This window comes from Macaca fascicularis, chromosome X (genome assembly GCF_037993035.2).
Source record: "Macaca fascicularis isolate 582-1 chromosome X, T2T-MFA8v1.1".
Classification (NCBI taxonomy): Eukaryota; Metazoa; Chordata; class Mammalia; order Primates; family Cercopithecidae; genus Macaca; species Macaca fascicularis.
The window spans coordinates 107,045,223-107,065,363 of record NC_088395.1 but is presented as its reverse complement, the minus strand read 5'-3'; the positions used below and the strand labels follow the sequence as shown (position 1 = coordinate 107,065,363).

General features: G+C 47.6%; 1 protein-coding gene across 4 annotated transcripts in view; it reads left to right on the top strand.

The window, feature by feature from the left end:
* The first annotated feature begins 15,304 nt into the window (after window positions 1-15,304).
* Window positions 15,305-20,141, top strand: part of PCDH19 (protocadherin 19) — a 113,623-nt gene continuing 108,786 nt past the window's right edge. For 2 of the 4 annotated variants that reach the window (XM_005594102.5, XM_005594104.5), the window contains exon 1: window positions 15,305-19,116. In XM_005594102.5, coding sequence (XP_005594159.1) covers window positions 16,970-19,116 — 2,147 coding nt within the window. In that variant the 5' untranslated portion in view covers window positions 15,305-16,969. The remainder of the gene's footprint in view (window positions 19,117-20,141) is intronic. The other 2 variants (XM_005594105.5, XM_005594103.5) reach the window with 1 other exon arrangement.

Genomic DNA, 20,141 nt, shown 5'->3' with positions numbered 1-20,141 from the left:
TTGCGTCTTGGCTTCTGTTTACTTGCTAGCTGAGAGATCTTGAGCAAGTCCCTTAATCATCTGAGCTTCAGTTTCCTCATCTGCAAAATGGTTTTTCTACAACTTGTCCACAGTGTTGTTGGGAGTCTCAGATGTAACAGTGTATGTGAGAGTATTTTGTAAAACAAAAACCCATAGAATTCCCTAGGAATAAGAACTATAATGACTATTATTCCTCTATAATACTCAAGGAATCAATTTTAGTCCTGAATATGTACACATGTCAATTTTGCCTGTGGCCTTTTTGTACAGCTTTCTTTACCTTTGTCATTACTGTGATACCAAGCTGAGGGAATAGGTCAATTTACAGGAAAATAATATCCATCCCTGGCATGAGTTGTCTCCACTTTCCAGTCATGCCTGGAATAGCACATCCTTTGTAAGATGAGGACTTTGGGTGGTAAAGAGGAAAAGAAGATGGTATTTCAGCTCTTCTGTAGCTTTGACTTCATCCAACCACTTTGAGTAGGTCATAGCTATTCTGGGAGGCCCTACATCATTTTTTCTTCCTAGGCTGAGAACTAGAGATGGAAGAATGTAGCCCAGCCAAAGAAAGGGAGAACTGTTCTGTCTTTCTCCCACATTTCTCTCCTTTCCCAGCCTTCCAATCTCTGTTGTGGACACTATTTTTTGAAGCAGAAGCCTACAAAAGAACAGACCAGATCCATCGTTGGCCTTCTGAGTGGCATGAAAACGTTTTGGGGCCTATTTTGTGCAGATAACATGGTGAAGTAGCCAGCCAGGATACTCCTGTCAGTGGATCCAAGGACTCTGGTGGAGTTGTGTCTGAACAGCAGGGACAAGCTTGAGGGAACCTCAGTTACAGCCCGAGTCTGACTTGGTCATCTGCTGTGACTTAAGATTTCTCCTTTGATTCCAGCCATTTGTAACTACTGAGTTGCTCCAAGGCTTAGAGTGAAGTAGCCTCAGCTTCTGGAGCTAGAGCTGTGCCGCCACCACCTGGGGTTGGGGAGTGTTTCAGCAGGTATTGTCCTTACCTCACTCTTAGCAGTTATTCATTTACAGACAGAATGCTGAATTTATTCTCTTGTCCGAGAAAAATCCTTTTCTCCAGAAGCTTCCTGATTCTTTGGGGAGTGCTTGATATGGAATAGGGTTTGGTCTCTGGGCTACTGATGAAATTTACAAGGTTGGCAGTGATGAATCCTTAAACAGGTTTCTTGTACTCTATTAGCCACAGCTATCCATTATGATTAATAAAACAGTGCATTAGTAACCTAGGTCTGACCAGTGCTAGGGCATGATTAATCTTGCGGCCCAACTGCAGTCCAACTCTCTTTGTTAACCTCTTGTCTGAGGACATATAGCTATCGAGAGACTGAGGACCTCCTTGTTAATTACACTATATATACTATATGCTATATATGCTTTATAAGACCTAAGAAGTTTTGGAAAGCTGGTTGGCTGCTCTGTCTTCCTAATACCAACCTGTGCTGAGAACCTTGCTATTTATCTCCTTGGTTTCATCTGCACTGCTAGTTCCTGGTTTGGGACAACCACAGATTATTTTCATAGCAGACTTTAATTGTGACTCTTGGCAGAAGACAAAGGTGAACTTCACTGCTTGATCTGCTACGATCTTTGTGCTAAAGGAGAGAGTAGGAATTACCTTTATTTTTATTTATTTATTTTTATTTTTAGTAGAGACGGTCTCACTTTGCTGTGCAGGCTGGTCTTAAACTCCTGGGCTCAAGCGATCCTCTCACCTTGGCCTCCCCAAATCCTGGGATTACAGGCGTGAGTCACCATGCCTGTCTGGGATTACCTTCTTATAGATACGTGAAATCTAGTGTAAGATGGGTAAGTTTTTATCTTAGTCTGTTCGAATACTAGGTGGAAAAAGGCGGGGCCCTGGCAAGGGTTTCACCCTCAAGCCTGGGCCTGTGGCCCTAAATGAGAACTTCACATCCCTGTTTTTCTACCTGAATGTTGCCTTTTGGCCCACCAGGTCCGCCCACCCTGTACCCATAGAAACCCCAAGCTCCACTGGCAGAGGAGCAGAGTGGCATGGCAGAGAAGGAGAGAAAAGAAGTGTCTGAACGTCGAGAGGAGTTTGGCCAGGGACAGTCAGAGAAGAACTTCCCACTCCATTCCCTTTCCAGCTCCCCATCCCACTGAGACACCTCTATCACTCAATAGAATCCTCCACATACCCCACACTTACATCCTTACATCTGAGCTGTTTAACGCTTAAGCTGTCCACAGATGGCAAAGCTAAAATAGCATTGTTTGTAACTCACACCCTCTGGGGCTCCAGTGGTTGTGTGCAACCTCTAGACACTGCTGCAGACTGGTTGGCACCTGAAGGCACTCGCCCTGGCTCCTGCACCTGCTCACCTGCGTGCTCCCTCTCCTGCAAATGGTTTGAGCTTGGAGGCTGAGTAAACGAGTCACACCCCTGTCACAAGTCCTGTGAAGGGGTCAAGGGAACTCTCCTCTCTCACTGTTACAACAAAATACCACAGATTGGGTAATTTATAAATAATAGAAATTTATTTCTCACAGTTCTGGGGGCTGAGAAGTCCAAGATCAAGGTGCTAGTAGGTTCAGTGTCTGGTGAGGGCTGCTCTCTGCTTCCAAGATGGTACCTTGTTGCTGTGTTCTCTGGAGGGGAAGAATGCTGTGTATTCACATGGTAGAAGGGATGCTAAAGAAAAAAACAACTAGCTAATTCCCTCCAGCCTTTTATAAGGTTGCTAATACCATTTATGAGGGTTCTTCTCTCATGACTTAATCACCCGCCACAAAGGCCCCACTTCTTAATACTCTCACATTGGAATTTCAGCTCTAGCATATGAATTTTGGAGGGATGCATACATTCCAACCATGTGTGGCCTTCTGAACTTTGGAATTGGTCCATGTGTCAGGCCTAAAACAAGTGTGTGGAGAGCACCAAGAGAGCTACCATTTGCTGACTTCACTTTTAAAGTCAGGCTTGCTTTGTGTTCAGATGAAAGAGGTTGGTTGGTAGTGTTGGTCATCTGGCTGCTCTGAGACACACATTTAATTTTCATTATGCCAAGGAAAGACCTAAAGAGAGATAAGTTATAAGTGTGGAACACACCACACCTCTGGTGCAGTCATAAGATCTGACAGAAGTAGAAATTGTGGGAATACACAGGAGAGTTTTGTTCCAAGACATTCAGTTCCCAAGAAAATGCAAATCATTGCAATACATGGTTTTTACAGTTATACTGTCAGAGTTCTCAGAATTAATCATTTTCATTTCTAGCACTAAGTCTGATACTAACCTCTGCATTCCTTACACTGTCTTTTCCTTACACTGTGTAACCTTTTGGAAAAGCACTTATTGCTTTTACCAAAACCTTCTTGGTCTAATCTCCAGGAAATATCTTGAAGAAAATCAGGTTTATTTGACAGGCCATATATTGGCATTTAGTGAATTCTTATCAATGTAGACTGCCGGCCGGGCGCGGTGGCTCAAGCCTGTAATCCCAGCACTTTGGGAGGCCGAGACGGGTGGATCACGAGGTCGGGAGATCGAGACCATCCTGGCTAACACCGTGAAACCCCGTCTCTACTAAAAATACAAAAAACTAGCCGGGCGAGGTGGCGGGCGCCTGTAGTCCCAGCTACTCCGGAGGCTGAGGCAGGAGAATGGCGTGAACCCGGGAGGCGGAGCTTGCGGTGAGCTGAGATCCAGCCACTGCACTCCAGCCCGGGCTACAGAGCAAGACTCCGTCTCAAAAAAAAAAAAAAAAAAAAAAAAAATGTAGACTGCCTTAGATGGTCTTTACGTTTCATATTAAATGTGACAGATATTCTCAGAGAGGCCTTCCTTGACTATGTGCTCTGAAGTCGGTTGCTCCGACCTCTTTTTTTTTGGTATAGTGGTTAAGAAAGCATACTCCAGAGCCAGGCATCACTTCCCTGGTTCTGTCCACCACTAGCTGTGTTACCCAAGGCAAGTTACTTTCACCTCTCTACATTTCACTTTCCTCACTTGTAAAATAGGCATAATAATAGTATGTACTTCAAAGGGTTATCATGAGGATTAGTGATGGTGCATAAAGCACTCAGAACAGTGCCTGACTATCACCATTATCACTATAATTTGAGCCTGGGTTGTGTCTTTCATGTCATTTATTATGAATTAAAATTGTTGTAGGTGTCAGTTTTTCTGTTTTTGTTTGTTTGTTTGTTTGTTGTCTCTCTTCCACTGTTCTGAAAGTTGCATGAGGGCAGAAACCATGGTCGTCTTGTTAATTCTTCTTTCCCTGGTGCCTAGCACAGTGCTTAGCACACAGCAAGAGCTCAGTAAATACTTGCCAAGTGAATGAATGATAATTTAAGAAAATTTCCCTAAACAACTCAAATATTATAAATCTTATTACCCCAAGCTCCCATTGCCATAAAATCTCTTTATAACAAAAAGACTCTTAGACACAAATTGATGAAGCATTTTATTTTAAGGAATATTTGCTACAAACAAAATGCCAGGACAACACATTCCAAACAGTTTTCCACATCAGCCCTTCTTTTTCACTAGTGCCTTTGCTTTCTCCAGCTATTGACAGCTAGATCTACTAATGGGACCTACCCCTAGGTTTGGACCCAAATCCTGTCAATCATCCAAGCTATTGATGATGTAGACTAGGGTACCAAAATTATAAAGGTACAAACATATTAAATAATTGAAGTGTTGGCTGGGTGCGGTGGCTCACACCTGTAATCCCAGCACTTTGGGAGGCCGAGGCAGGTGGATCACGAGGTCAGGAGATTGAGACCATCCTGGCTAACACGGTGAAACTCCGTCTCTACTAAAAATACAAAACAATTAGCCAGGCGTGGTGGCGGGTGCCTGCAGTCCCAGCTACTTGGGAGGCCGAGGCAGGAGAATGGCATGAACCCAAGAAGTGGAGCATGCAGTGAGCCGAGATCGCACCACTGCACTCCAGCCTGGGAGACAGAGTGAGACTCTGTCTCAAAAAAAAAAAAAAAAAAAAAAAAAAGTTGAAGTGTTGTGTAAACTGTAAAGATACCTTACTCTAGCATGAAGTGTGTTAGAGATGAACCCTGGCTGTTTGTGTAGCCTCCAAGTCATAAATCCTGCTCACTGCACCGTCTGTCACAGATGGCCAGATGTCCTAGAACCAACAAAGACGCCACCTGTGCTTGTTGACTGAAATTTTCTGTTGACATATCCTATCTTCTGCTTCCATGAAACATTTTGGGACTTGATGAATTCCTTGAACACAATGACTTGGACACCCAGCTGCTATTGCTGATACCAGCCTCCTCTACTTGCAATACCCCCATCTCAGTGTTCCTACCCATTTTTAGGAGCCCTTGCTTCTGAGCTTACTCTAGTTAAGAGTAAGAGTTATGGTAAATGTCATACTGGAATTTGACTTGTGTAAGAATTAGTGACATAATCCAAAATGTGGGCAAAGTGGAGGAAGGTTGAGGAAGCCAACCTGACATTATTTGGAAATTTTAAAAATCACAAATCATAAAAATGATATTTAGTTATTCCCTACTACAAAAGCCTTAGATGACTTCACTGACCTTAATAAGGTTCTAATCCTTCAGTCTAACAATCAAGGCTCTACACAATAGCCTCTACCTACCTCTATAACCTCAACTCCCATTATTCTACTATACAATCCTTCCACGAGATCCTTGAGGGCACAGGATTTCTCTTCTTTAGTAGCAGACTGGCACCTTGAATTGTATGTGGAACTTTGTGGTGTTCAGAAAATGTAACAACTAAAAATTATTGAGTTATTTATTCTGTGCTAGGCATATAAAACATGAAGTACTGTATAGGTATCATTTCCCTTTGCAGGCATCATCTCATGTTATACCACAACTTTATAAATAGACATTATATAATTTTCTCAAAGTCATTCAACTAGGGAAATGGTAAAACCAGGACTTCAACTCAGATCCATTTAGCCCCAAAGCTTGTGCCCTTAATAACTACAGCACAGCACTTCAGTGGTGTTTGTGGAGTAAGTGATTGAGCCAAATTGCACTCTTCATTCCTAACACACCTTACTGAAGCTTATGTGCCTTTGCAAACACCCTTTCCCTCACCTGAAAGGCATCCCACAGCTTCTAGGTCATCAGTCATCCGTTTGTAACTTGGGTTGTACCAATATTGAGCACTGCTGCTCTGACACCTGAAAAATACATCCTTGTATTTTTAATTCTCCTTTTATGATATCCATAATTAGACTGTAAGCAATTGGAGGGCACAATCCATGTTTCACACTATTATGCATTATCAGTCTTATGCATCAAGTGTAGGCAATCAATTAATATTTTCTGAGAAAGCAATTAATATTTCCTGTTGGCTTAAAATGGAGCCAAAAACTGAAGTTAGGTTCATGAATAATTACAAGAGATCTATATTACATAAAGATGTATCAGAACATGACAGTCCTTTTATGTGCAAATATTAGTTACTGGAATAAGAAATTGAAGGAACAAAGAAGAAATAGATAGTCATCATCATAACCACCACCCTTACAAATAAATCTGCTTCAGAGGTTGAATTATCCTGTTATGTCTACTGTCTATTTTAGACTGATCCATGGGAACTTCCAGAAACCAGAAATTAGTTGCCTAGGCTGGACATAATTATTTTGCATTTATGGGATAATTTACATTTATAAAACTGCTTTACAATCATTTTAATGTTCACTGGAGATCAAATAAGACTGAACAGGAAACCTGGGAGGGTCTTCAAAGGCTTCCTGATGATCAGGGACTGCCTATCATAGGAAATCTTTGGTTAAACTCTACGTGGAGCTCCTTTTCTCAAGAGAGGATCAGATTTCATTGATCTCCACGTTCCAAAGCAGTTCATGAACCCTGCTGTTCTGGATGTGTGACAGCTATTTATTTCTCAGGGAAAAGAGAACTAAATTAAGCATCTTTATTTTACTCTCCTTGGTTAAAAAAATCTAATGCTGTATTAGAACAGGTTAATGGTCCACTAAGTAATATTCAGAGCCCCGAGTTATAAAGAAAGGGAGGCCCATGCATGAATCTCTTGAAATGTACAATAAAAGATATGAAATTGGGCGTTATGGATTCTCTTTTAACACTTGTAGGTGATTACTGTTGCTGGGGTTTTAATATGGTGGTTTCACAGACTATGAGATCAAGTTTGTTGTTCTATTAAAAATAACTATATGACTTTCTATCCTCTCTACATTAGGAACAGAGGTCTGGGGAAGATGTCTTCATATACATTGCATTGAAGAAAAACTTTGTTTCCTTTTCCAGATTACCCTGATCTCTGCTATAGAGCAAGCAATTTGATTACCTTGCTAGCGTTCACTTATATTGCATGACTAACAACATTATTAATAGCTAAAAATTATTCAGGTCCTTAAAGATGCAGTCACTATTCTTCTCTTAAAGGTGTCTTACAGCAGGAAATTCTAGGCTGATTTTAAATGTGTTTTCCATTAATTTAATCAAGCCAACTTTTGCTCCCCTGCAATGGCACCAAGAATGGGAAGGGCTTGCCTGTGTCTTTCACCACATCCTCCATGGATGGAAGAAATCAGGCCTGGACTTTCTTGCTTCACATCTTGAGGCTGAGTCTGTCTTTTCCACTTTACCGTTTCTTCCTGAATGACCCTGTTCTTGACCCTAAGCATGCAATCTGAGCGCCGAGTGGGGGTGGAGTGGGGGGAAGATGTTCTGGAGCTCAGCAGATGGATCCCAAGAGCACAATGGCTTACCAGCCCTTCTGTGATTGTTGCCAAAACGCCTTCCTGTTTTCAAAATTGTTTCGCCCCCTGCTCCTTTGTTTTGCTTTGCTAGGAGACTGCAGTTCTGATTTTGCTAGGAACCAAATCTGCTGTTTCAAGGAAATGCAGCTGCTTGCTTTGGTGGGTGGCTTGAAAGAGGGAATTTTTCTATCCTCCCTCCATAACCTCCTTCCCACCCCACCCCCATGTGAACTCCGCTGGCTGGCTCATCATCTCATGAAGCATTGATTTTAGAAGCTGACTATTTGCTTTTGATTGTTTGGCTGGGGCTGCAACAAAGTCATTGATGGATCTCATTTTGAGCTATCATTCTGTCCACTCTCTTCAGTCAGGCTTCCAGAACTGATTGCCTGTTCTCCCAAATGAAACTGCACAGCCAGACAGCGAGGCTTTCTCAAGTTCCACCATTTCCCCGGGCAGAGAGCACGCAGAGCTGCACAGGCCTCAAGCTGGGCCCACTGTCCTCTATGACTGTTAGTTTTCTTACTAACCCATCAGTAGGTACAAGACTTAATTTGATCACTGCTGCCTAGGTTGCTATCTCTGGGTGGATATGGCCTGCTACTGATGTCACTGCATTTTGTGATCTTTGCTAAAAGAGATCAGCCAAGCTCAGCCCAACTGGTATCTCCTGTGACACAGGACACTCTCCCTAACCCTCTCAACTCCCAGCTTTTGGAAGAAAGGTCACTGGTCCTCTATGGCCATTCTGGCTCCAGCCGGAGACAACAGACACAAATTAATAGGCTTTCCCCCAAGTCCAGTGCACCAATATGCAAACTCTTGGACCCTAAAACAGGATGTTTTCCCAGCTGGCAAGTCATTGTTTTCTTCTCATTCATAAAAAGGTACATAACTTCCATGCTGCTAAAATGATTTTTCTGTTACTTCTGCTCTATCTGTCCCCTTTGTGGGGCTCTCTCTGCCTCCTTCTGGGATCTCCTTCTTTCAGTTTATTCTCCACTGCCCCAGGGCTTGTCAACCTGAACAGATACTGTGCCTTGTGCTGTTAGTGGCATACGTGACATGCCTTTGGTACTTATATTGCTAGCCCAGGTAATGTAACTGCAGCTGTCAAACTGGCAGTTCTTCATGTTTATTAGTTTCCTTCTTTCCCTTTTAAGTTGACATTAGCCAAGTAGCGAGTTTCCTAGTTCAGTGAAAAATCAGTTGGTGGAGCAGCTGGAACTCCCAGGGAGCTATGCTAGGCCTCTCCGGAGTTCTAGGAGAAGCTTGGGAGGAACCAAGAGCAAATCTAGGCCCAGCCTGGTCACTTAGAACTAAAGAGTATACAACAGATTTGGTGCCTCACAGAGATCATCTTTTGCCCAAGATACCAAGAGAAGCCCAGGAAACTGGCTCATCAGACTGACTTTTGTATTCTTCTGGCTATTACTGTTCATTTGAACTTAATGCAAAAGGGTACTATAGTGTGGAGTTCACAAACTCACCTCAGCTCCAGTACTGTATATCTCAAGGTCTTAAAAGATCTGGTTTGTTTTCTCCAATCTTGTGGATATCTCCAAAAAGAACTCAGCCTCCTATAAGATCAAGCAACCAGACAGGTATTTATTTTTATTTTGTAATTTGGAAAGCTGATCTTCAGGGCATATTCTGTAGGGCTGATATTTTGGCCAGGGCTCTTTTAACCCTCAACCATTCCTTTCAGTGATAGTTCTGCTTTCTTCTTGCCCCACTTGTACTGCCTCAGAAATAGCAGAAGAGACTGTGAGAGAAGCCTAGGGTGGGAGTCAAAAGCTGAGCCCTAATCAGAAGCTCCAATCTGAGGGAATTACACAAGTTATAAGGTGCCTGGGATCCACCTACTAGGTTGCAGCGTTAGAGGCTGGGGATATAAGTACAGGAAAAAAAAAAAAAAAAAAAAAAAGGCTTGGCCTTGGCCTAAAACAGTGCATCCCAAGTGAAAGTCTGCTCACTTTCAATTACGTATTCTTTGTATCATTGTGGTTCATATTTCAATGGTTTTTGAGGTCTCCAATTTGGTGATAGTTTTTTTTTTTTCAAGCTGTCAAAAAAGCATTTCCTCTGGGGAGCTGTGGAATGTCACCCTTACCCTCCTCCTTGGGATGAGGGAGTCAGCAGTGGGAAGGCTGGCCGTGATTTAATCAGAGTGCCTTTGAAGAGAGAGCTTTCTGTTTTCAAAAGTGGTGATGGGGGGAGTAACAGCTGACATGAGGTTGCACCTAGGAAACCAGCATTTGGGGTCCACTTGGAGAACATTCACATGAAAAGATTGAGGCAATAATGCTGAGAGCCCAAATGGTGCTGTCAAAACATCACAGGTGATCACTGCAGGCAGTACAAAAGGTGTTAGAGAGCAGTGTCATTTATTGAAATGTATCTGCTGATTTAGCGTTTGCTAATTAAATGGTCCCCATGATGTGTGCTTATTTAGGGACAGTTATGAGTTTGGCAGCAGCAGGGGTTTGGTCCTGTGGGAAGTGCCATTCCTAAAGGGAGGGGATAAGGCATGGAGGGAGTTTGGACATAACTTGTTCAAGGATGCTGGCCTTGTCAAAATGGGAAGACATGAAGTGATTAATAACTTTCTCAGTCTCTTTTTCTCCACTGTCCCACTCATCTCTTGTGTTTCTTGGAAAAGGCAGGCATTGGGGCCATGGTGAACAATTTCAGCACTTAAGGAACACTTTCTCTACTTTGTTTATCTGCTGCAGCTCCCTGCCGTTAATGTTATCCTCTGTCACAGGGTAGGAAAGGGGGTGGAGTTTGAGAGGAAGAGAGGGAAAAGTGCGAGGGACCTCAAACATTTTTCTTGGCCTCTGTCCTAGTCTTCTTGGTGTTTCAGAAGGGTTAGAAACAGCATCCAGGATAACCCCATCCCTGCCCAGCAGGTCCACATCCCCGATTGCTGCTGTTGATGCCTTTCCTTATACTGTCTGGGATAGTGGCCGGGGAGGCGGGAAGGGAGGTAAGGACTATCTAGAAATTGGGCAATCATCGTGGGCAGAAGAGAACAGAATTTTAGGAATCTGTCAACATGATATATCCCATCCTAGTTTCTCCTCTAGGAAAATTTATAGTACGTAGAAATACATGCTGTTATTAAATTAATCAACTGCATATTAAACTACACAAGGGCAAGATCCACTAAAAAAATTATCAATCTTTAACACAATGCTGGACAAAAAGCCAACACTTGTTGATCTCACAAGGGAAGTGGTTGAGTTTTGTGTAATGAGGTCATCTTGGAAAATCGTTGAACTGCTCTGCAACTCTGTTTCCACATCTGCAAAGTGTCTTTATCTCCCAGGGATATTGTAAAAATTAAATAAGATGATGACTTTAATAATGACACTTTATAGTTTTTTTTTTTTTTTTGCCATTTCCTCCATTTTCATTCTTTTATATTCTCTTCTCTAGGCATTGTAACCTAAGTAAGGAGATCAGATATACAGTCAGAAGGAGTTTGATTGAATTTGCTAATTTTAAAATCAAGTTTTTCTTTCTAAGAGAACCTCATCAGGCAGCTGGGTCAAACTAGTTGGGATCCCCATGATATGCAATGAAAGCCAAGCTAGAAGATGGTCACTTTTCTGCAAAAGGGAAGAGGAGGAGGAGGAGGAGGAGAGAAAGAGAGAGACTGGAGTTATTTGAAGGCTAATCTCTTTTGAGCTTAAAGCAAACATTTTAAAAAAAACACATCTCAGGCTAGGGCACAGTGGTTTATGCCTGTAATCTTAGCACTTTGGGAAGCCAAGGGAGAAGGATTGCTTGAGGCCAGGAGTTCGAGACCAGCCTGGACAACAGAGAGAGACCCCATTTCTACAAAAAATAAAATGAAAAAAAATGAGCCAGGTGTGACAGTGCACACCTGTATATTCCTAGCTACTCAGGAGGCTGAGGTGGTAGGATCGCTTGAGCCCTGGAGTTTGAGGATACAGTGAGCCGTGTCTGTACCATTGAACTCTAGCCTGGGCAACAGAATGACACCTTGTCTCTAAAACAACAGAACAAAACAAACACATCTCAGAAAGCTCCCTTAAACTTCTCAGAGTTACAGTCCCTCATATACTGGTATCTTGGTTCCTACCATTACTTTTTACTTTTCTGAACAAAACCTTTTACCCTACCCTTATCAATCTTAGGAGAATAAGAATTAGCTTCACATACTGGTTTAAGATTTCTCCCATTTTGGTCTTCTTTTATTGCCTTTCAGCATGATTTTAGTGGCATGGATGACATTTTAAAGACAAAAAAAAAAAAAAATCTCTTTACCAATTTTGATGCTGGCCTCTGTGGAGCTGCTTTGGCCTGGAGAGCAGCTGTAGGCGGCATAGCACCATAGTTAGTATTTCTTAGTAGCTGTTGGATAAAAAATACTGAGGATGGTCACTAGATGTCCCTCTTGTGTCTCTAAAGAGGCTGAGGAGGCGTGGCTCCCTTCAGGATTGAAGTAAAGGGAAGCTAAAACGGAGAGAACTTTCTTGTTTTTGTTATCTACATGCAGAACGATTTTATTCAGTTAGTTAATAAATTCCTGATCATGAAAGTGTTTTGGGCTACTCATTTAGTCAATGGCATTGTTGGAGTGTAATGATCAAGTGTGCCTATTAGAAAAAAAGAAATTCTGAGGGCAAAGGCTGTTGTTAGGATTATCCGTAGAAATAGACCGGGGGATGGAAGAGCTATCTTGTGTGTGGGGGTGGGGAAGGCTGTGTAACTGTCACTTTGAGCTTAGGGGTGGGGAGGAGATAATAGGAAAGAAGGAAAGCATAGGCACACGCCCCTGCCTCCCTCAGCACCTGGCTTGTGCAAAAGTGGTTTGGTAGCTGGAAGTACTTGGATGCTCTCCTTGGAAAAGAGGGGTGCCTAGAGTGTGAACAGCGAGCAGTAACCTGGGAACACGGTGGCATCGCCTTAGCAAAGAGCGTTTGTCTTTGCCAATGCAGAACATGTCTTTACAATGTGATTGCAATTACGAAGGTAATGACATTGTACATGAATTGAATTCTCCTATTTATCTTTAAAAGACAGCAGAATATAGACATTCTATTAGCACTCCCTAAGGTAAGAGGTCTGCAGTCTTCTTATCTTGTTGTGTGCATCTTTTCGGATCCTACGACAATGTTAATCATTTTACCTGAATAATTCTTCCATTTCTCGTTACCTGGGGGATTGTTAATGGCCGAGACTACTTCTCAGACTCTTTGCTCCCGCTCAATCAAGCCGTGGAGGCGCCAGTTTACTTTTATTGATCAGTGGGTTCCTGACAGCCTTCGCCACAAGGAAGCAGCATCATCCTTTTTTAACTTAAAGGGGGAACAGATCGCCTTAAAGTTTACAGCTAAAAGCTTCTAAGCATAGCATGCAAACATTTTAGCATGCTGCTAATTGTTCTGTTTAAATAGTCCAAGCAATATTTTAGAAAGCTGCCAAACGCCGAATTCACATCCCGGCAGATAGCAAACCCTTTTCAAATGCCTTTTTAGGCCTTTTTAATTAGACCAAGATGCACTTCATTCCCATGCTCTGACATCAAAGGTAAATAACTGTGATAAATCAAATGGAACCCTTCCTTTCGCGGAGCCCGCGAGGTGCGCCCACCGCTGCCTGCCATGTTGTCATTTTCTACTACTTGCCCATTTCTCCAACGGTGTCTGGAGAAAACCGGGAGGGCCACCGGGCTCCCTTGAGCCACCATTCTGGTGTCCACCCGCAGCTCTAAATGACCAAAATTAAATGATACTCCTTGCAGAAGCATCGGTTTTCTCCCTGTTTTTCTGGGCCGAATCACATCCTAACGTGAAACAGTGAAACGACCCCCACGCGGAAAGCGGATCAGGCTCCCTATGCTCTCCCTTTGGCCTCGGCTGCACGTTCAGGGGATCGCAACCTCACTCGCGAAATACTTTCTTTCTGTAGGAGGAAGCTGCCTTTCCCCTCTCCCACCGCCAAGGTAAAGGCTGCTAAAGTAGCTCTTCTTGGAAAGAAAAATATTTTAAAAAGCAGCTGGGTTGCTCTCCACTAAAATATGGCAGTTTTGAGAAAATCCATTATGTGTCCAAATGCCGGTTTCCTTTTCTTGTTTAACGCTTTTTAGAGGGCAAAAGTGACTCTCATGTTAAGTCCACAGGCTCGAGCCAATGTCGCTGGGCTAATTGTGAATTTATCCCACTCCCAAATATCCGAGACGACTCACTCAGAAGACATTTTTACTCTTCCAAGAATTGTGAATTCAGAAGCAGCTTCCCCACCTTCTACGAGAGGGGGAAAAAAAAAAAAAACACAAACTTGTTTAACGGGCATGTTTTTGATTCTTCGCCGCCGGCGACCTTAATTAAAAGCCTCAGAGCCCGAGTGAGGAGGAATGCCCCGCTGCCCCCAGGGAGCCTTCAATGCACAAGGCAGGATGAGCTTGATGTCAGCCCTGGCCATGCCGGCCTCCCGCTTCCCAGTACTGGCACATGCCGCAGCCACCACCGCCGCCCAAGTGGAGCTGGCAGCCCACTGGGACCGAGACCCCGCGGGAAGGCTGGGGCGCCCTGCACATCGGCGCCGGCTCCCAGCTGTCGGCGACCTAAGCGGACACGTATGGCGCGCCCGCCCCACAGCTCCTGCCCGGCTTTGAGCTCTGCTGGCTTGGCGCGGCGCTGCGCGGCGGCGTCCGCTCCACCGGCTCTTCTCAAACGTAGAGTTTATTTATAGGGAGCTAAATTCTCCAACAGGGTGGGGTGAGGGGCAATGAAATGTGTCCAGCCCCCTCCGCAGCTCATTCTCTGTGCCACATATCCCATTTGATTAACAAGCAAGAGACAAGAGCGAACCGAACCAGGGGGCCCTGCTGGGAGTGCAGCGGGCAGAGAGTAGTGTGGCGTCTGCCCGGGGTGGAAGGATGGGGGTGACGGTCCGGGGGGGATGGCGGCCGTGGCTGTCGCCTGATGTGAAGATGCACCGGCCAAAAGCGGGATGAATGACCACCTCAGGGGCGCTTTCTCCTTCCCTTTCTTCCTTCCACTACCGGAGAATGAGAAGAGAGGCAAACAAAAACAGACAAATTTTTAGGGTGAAGAGACAAGAAGAAAGAGAGGGATATATATATGATTACAATATAGATATTATATTCAAGATATGAAGATATGTGAGGGAGTTAAACACAAGAGAATCATAACATCCTCATCTTTCCTGAAATCTCTGCAAACATGAGAAGCGCACAGTTCCCGGCGAGGCTCAGCCGCAGCCCCAGCACATCGCCTCCCTGCTCATTCCTGCCCTATTGCTCCCGCCTGGCCTGTCTGTCCGTCCTCCCTTGAATCCCGCCAGGGCTCTACGGGCCGGGGTACCACTTGGTCCTGCCGGTGTGTAAGTTTCCGTTTGGTCCCACCCCCCGCCACCCCCCCTCCCCTTGGCCCCGCCCCAAGACTGGAGCCCGCTGGGCGGCGCGCTGATTGGCCAGCGCCTGGCGTAGCCGGGCTCGGCAGCTCGAGCTCTCTCCGGCTTTCTCCAGACTCCGCGGCCAGTAGTTTGCGGCATCGGGAAGAGCAGCAGCAGCAGTAGCGGCGGCGGCTGGCGCAGCGCGGAGACGGACGAGCGGGCACAGACGGCAGCACGGCTCCCGTGCACCATGCCCGGCTTGCCCGGGAGGCACTGGCACCCGCGTCCCTAGCCAGGTGCTGGCCCTTGGCGCGTTGCGCTCCGCGGCATTCCGGCTGAGCGGATTCATCCGAAATCCTAAACCTCCTACCCCAAACCCATTGCCTCCTGCTTGCTCATACTCCACACTCACACTCCCCACACCACACACTCCTCTCTCTCACACATTCACACACAGCCCGAGACAGACAGAGAAAGCGAGACAGACCTCCCGAGTGCGCGAGCGCCCGGGAGGGAGGGAGCCCAAGGCAGCGCGGCCAGCGCCTCTCCGGAAAGATGAAATCAAGACTCTCCTGCAAGTAAACTTTGGCGGCGACAAAATCGTCGACTGTGGCAGCTGCTGAGGCGGATCCGAGCGACATGCAACTGAGCTAGGAGGGCTTCCTCCCGCGGCGGCGGCGGCGGCGGCGGCGGCCCTTGGAGCGACACCCCAGCCCAAACGGAGAGAGGAGAAGCACCCGGTACCCACGGCGGCGGCCCCGCCTCTCCTGGCCGGTACTGTTGTTGCCTCCCCTTCCCTCTTCCCCATTCCCCGCCACCCCGGACCATTAGAAAGACCGGGGCTTTGATTTTCTTGGACAAATTGCCACCTCCCTGTTTCCACAAACTTGACGTGGAGGGTCGGGCTGCGTTGTTAACTTTGATTTCCTAGACGCAAACGCCCGCAGACCCTCAACTGCTCTGTGGGGGGAACTCCGCTCCCACCTCGGATCCTGGACAGACGCGCCCCCAAGCCCTCCGAAGCCAGCCTTAGCGCGAGGGAGCGCCCTCAAGCCCTGGCAGCCTCTCTCCCCTCCCCCTTCCTCTGCTGGCCCCGGGACCGCCATCCGGCTCAACCCTATAGCCGGGTGCCCGCGGCGCTTGCCAGTAACTGACTCCCGCCTGTGACACCCCCTTTCTCCCGAACAGGCCTTGAAGAGGCCAGTGTGGCCCCCCCAGACCCCGGAGGGCCCATTCCAAGCGGGTACTCTCTCCGCAGTGAACCGGGAGCGCTGGGGGGAGGTCTTTGCGCATGCCAGGTGCACAGACAGCGAGTTCGCCAGCCTCAGTGCCGGTGCGCCGCGGCGGGCCGGGCAGTGCCTGAAGGGCTGCGCCTCCTCCGCCCTCTTTGCCTTCGCCTCAAGTACTATCCGGACTCAGCGGCGCGTCCTCCAGGCCGCGCAGACGCTGCCCGACCCGCAGCCCTGGGCGGCTGCGGACAGTCGCGCCCGGCTAACTTTGAAGGGGGAAAACTGAGTAGCCGGGCTGGAGGGAGGGGGCTCGGGGCCGCGCGGCGCTCCCTTGGCCCCTCGGAGCCCCCGGGGCCCCCGCGAGCCCCCGCCGCGGCCGCCGCAACCTCAGCATTGGAGCCGCCGCGGGTGTCCCCCGCGCGCCGCCGGGCCGCCCTGGGCGGGACTCCTCCCGCGGCCTCCGGGGCCACGGGGCGCGCGCAACAGGCGGCCCGAACCGGCGGGAAGCTGGAGCGCCGACGGCGTCGGTCTCGGAGGGGTGTGGAGAGGCGAGGCCAGGCAGAGCCCCGCGCAGCCATGGAGTCGCTCCTGCTGCCGGTGCTGCTGCTGCTGGCCGTACTATGGACGCAGGCAGCCGCCCTCATTAACCTCAAGTACTCAGTAGAAGAGGAGCAGCGCGCCGGGACGGTGATTGCCAACGTGGCCAAGGACGCGCGGGAGGCGGGCTTCGCGCTGGACTCCCGGCAGGCTTCGGCCTTTCGCGTGGTGTCCAACTCGGCTCCACACCTAGTGGACATCAATCCCAGCTCTGGCCTGCTGGTCACCAAGCAGAAGATTGACCGTGACCTGCTGTGCCGCCAGAGCCCCAAGTGCATCATCTCGCTCGAGGTCATGTCCAGCTCAATGGAAATCTGCGTGATAAAGGTGGAGATCAAGGACCTGAACGACAATGCGCCCAGTTTTCCGGCAGCACAGATGGAGCTGGAGATCTCGGAGGCAGCCAGCCCTGGCACGCGCATCCCGCTGGACAGCGCTTACGATCCAGACTCAGGAAGCTTTGGCGTGCAGACTTACGAGCTTACGCCCAACGAGCTGTTCGGCCTGGAGATCAAGACGCGCGGCGACGGCTCGCGCTTCGCCGAACTCGTGGTGGAAAAGAGCCTGGACCGCGAGACGCAGTCGCACTACAGCTTCCGAATCACTGCGCTAGACGGTGGCGACCCGCCGCGCCTGGGCACCGTTGGCCTTAGTATCAAGGTGACCGACTCCAATGACAACAACCCGGTGTTTAGCGAGTCCACCTACTCGGTGAGCGTGCCAGAAAACTCGCCTCCCAACACACCCGTCATCCGCCTCAACGCCAGCGATCCAGACGAGGGCACCAACGGCCAGGTGGTCTACTCCTTCTATGGCTACGTCAACGACCGCACGCGTGAGCTCTTTCAGATCGACCCGCACAGTGGCCTGGTCACTGTCACTGGCGCTTTAGACTACGAAGAGGGGCACGTGTACGAGCTGGACGTGCAGGCTAAGGACTTGGGGCCCAATTCCATCCCGGCACACTGCAAGGTCACCGTCAGCGTGCTGGACACCAATGACAATCCGCCGGTCATCAACCTGCTGTCAGTCAACAGTGAGCTTGTGGAGGTCAGCGAGAGCGCCCCCCCGGGCTACGTGATCGCCTTGGTGCGGGTGTCTGATCGCGACTCAGGCCTCAATGGACGTGTGCAGTGCCGTTTGCTGGGCAATGTGCCCTTTCGACTGCAGGAATACGAGAGCTTCTCCACTATTCTGGTGGACGGACGGCTGGACCGCGAGCAGCACGACCAATACAACCTCACAATTCAGGCACGCGACGGCGGCGTGCCCATGCTGCAGAGTGCCAAGTCCTTTACCGTGCTCATCACTGACGAAAATGACAACCACCCGCACTTTTCCAAGCCCTACTACCAGGTCATTGTGCAGGAGAACAACACGCCTGGCGCCTATCTGCTCTCTGTGTCTGCTCGCGACCCCGACCTGGGTCTCAACGGCAGTGTCTCCTACCAGATCGTGCCGTCGCAGGTGCGGGACATGCCTGTCTTCACCTATGTCTCCATCAACCCAAACTCAGGCGACATCTACGCGCTGCGATCCTTTAACCACGAGCAGACCAAGGCGTTCGAATTCAAGGTGCTGGCCAAGGACGGCGGCCTTCCCTCACTGCAAAGCAACGCTACGGTGAGGGTCATCATCCTCGACGTCAACGACAACACCCCGGTCATCACAGCCCCACCTCTGATTAACGGCACTGCCGAAGTCTACATACCCCGCAACGCTGGCATAGGCTACCTGGTGACTATTGTCAAGGCAGAAGACTACGATGAGGGCGAAAATGGCCGAGTCACCTACGACATGACGGAGGGCGACCGCGGCTTCTTTGAAATAGACCAGGTCAACGGCGAAGTCAGAACCACCCGCACCTTCGGGGAGAGCTCCAAGTCCTCCTATGAGCTTATCGTGGTGGCTCACGACCACGGCAAGACATCTCTCTCTGCCTCTGCTCTCGTCCTAATATACTTGTCCCCTGCTCTCGATGCCCAAGAGTCAATGGGCTCTGTGAACTTGTCCTTGATTTTCATTATTGCCCTGGGCTCCATTGCGGGCATCCTCTTTGTAACTATGATCTTCGTGGCAATCAAGTGCAAGCGAGACAACAAAGAGATCCGGACCTACAACTGCAGGTAAAGCCAAGTTTTCTTTCTTTGTCTTGGATGAATAAGGTGTGTTTATCTGTGTCTCTGTGTGAAAATCCTGGTGCTTTTGTTTCCTACTTAAATGCATGCAGCATACTTGCAGTGCTTCTTTTTGTAGGGTGAAAAGTTTGTGGCAGTCCAAGTTGATCAATTCTTTTGATCTGACAATTTGCTGGAAGACAATCATTTAGTGTTTGAATGGATTCTGTCACATAATGATGATGAGCAGAAAAGCAATTACCATTTTAAAATTTGCATAGCTGTCTCCATGAAGTTATGGCAGGAAAAACAGAGAGAGAGAGAGAGAGAGAGAGAGAGAGAGAGAGAGAGAGAGAGGGAGAGAGAGATTGTTCATGTTTTTAGGAAAACCGCCAACTACCACAACTTGGTGTCTGGGGCACAGTGTTTTTGGGACAGGTACTGAATGAAAGGAGAGGGAGTGTTGGCAGCTACCCTGTCTTGTTGCAGTGATGAACTCTGGAGAGAGACTGGGAGTGGGAGTGTAAAATGGGAAAGGGAGATTAGGGGGAGGAGAGAACAGGAGTGTGTGGAGATGCAGGTGATTAGTGGTTTTTAGTTTATTCTTGGCTTGTTTTTTATCTAGTCCCCAAACATCTGGCTATATAAAGTGAAATTCTGTCAGGCATCTGTATGTTTTCAAATATCTGGTTGGTTGGTAGTGTGGAGACCAAACATCCCAATGAGGAACAAGACTTTGCATCCAGATGTTTCAGTAAAAATAGCAATCTTCTAGAGTTGATGATGCTTTCCTCTAATGTGAGGCTGTGTTGTGGCATTAAGATCTGGTTGCTACCAGTGGATGTCACTGTGGGCTATTGTGTTACAGTTTCTCTTGAAGTATGTGCAGGATGTGTGTGTGTGGGGGGGGGAGGGAGAGGGATAGAAGGGGGAGGAGAAGGGAGAAAAGAAATGTGGAAGCACAGTATTTTTAAAAAAGATTTCCTGATAAGCACATTAGAAGGTCTTACTGAACCCCTTTCTTACATTTGGAT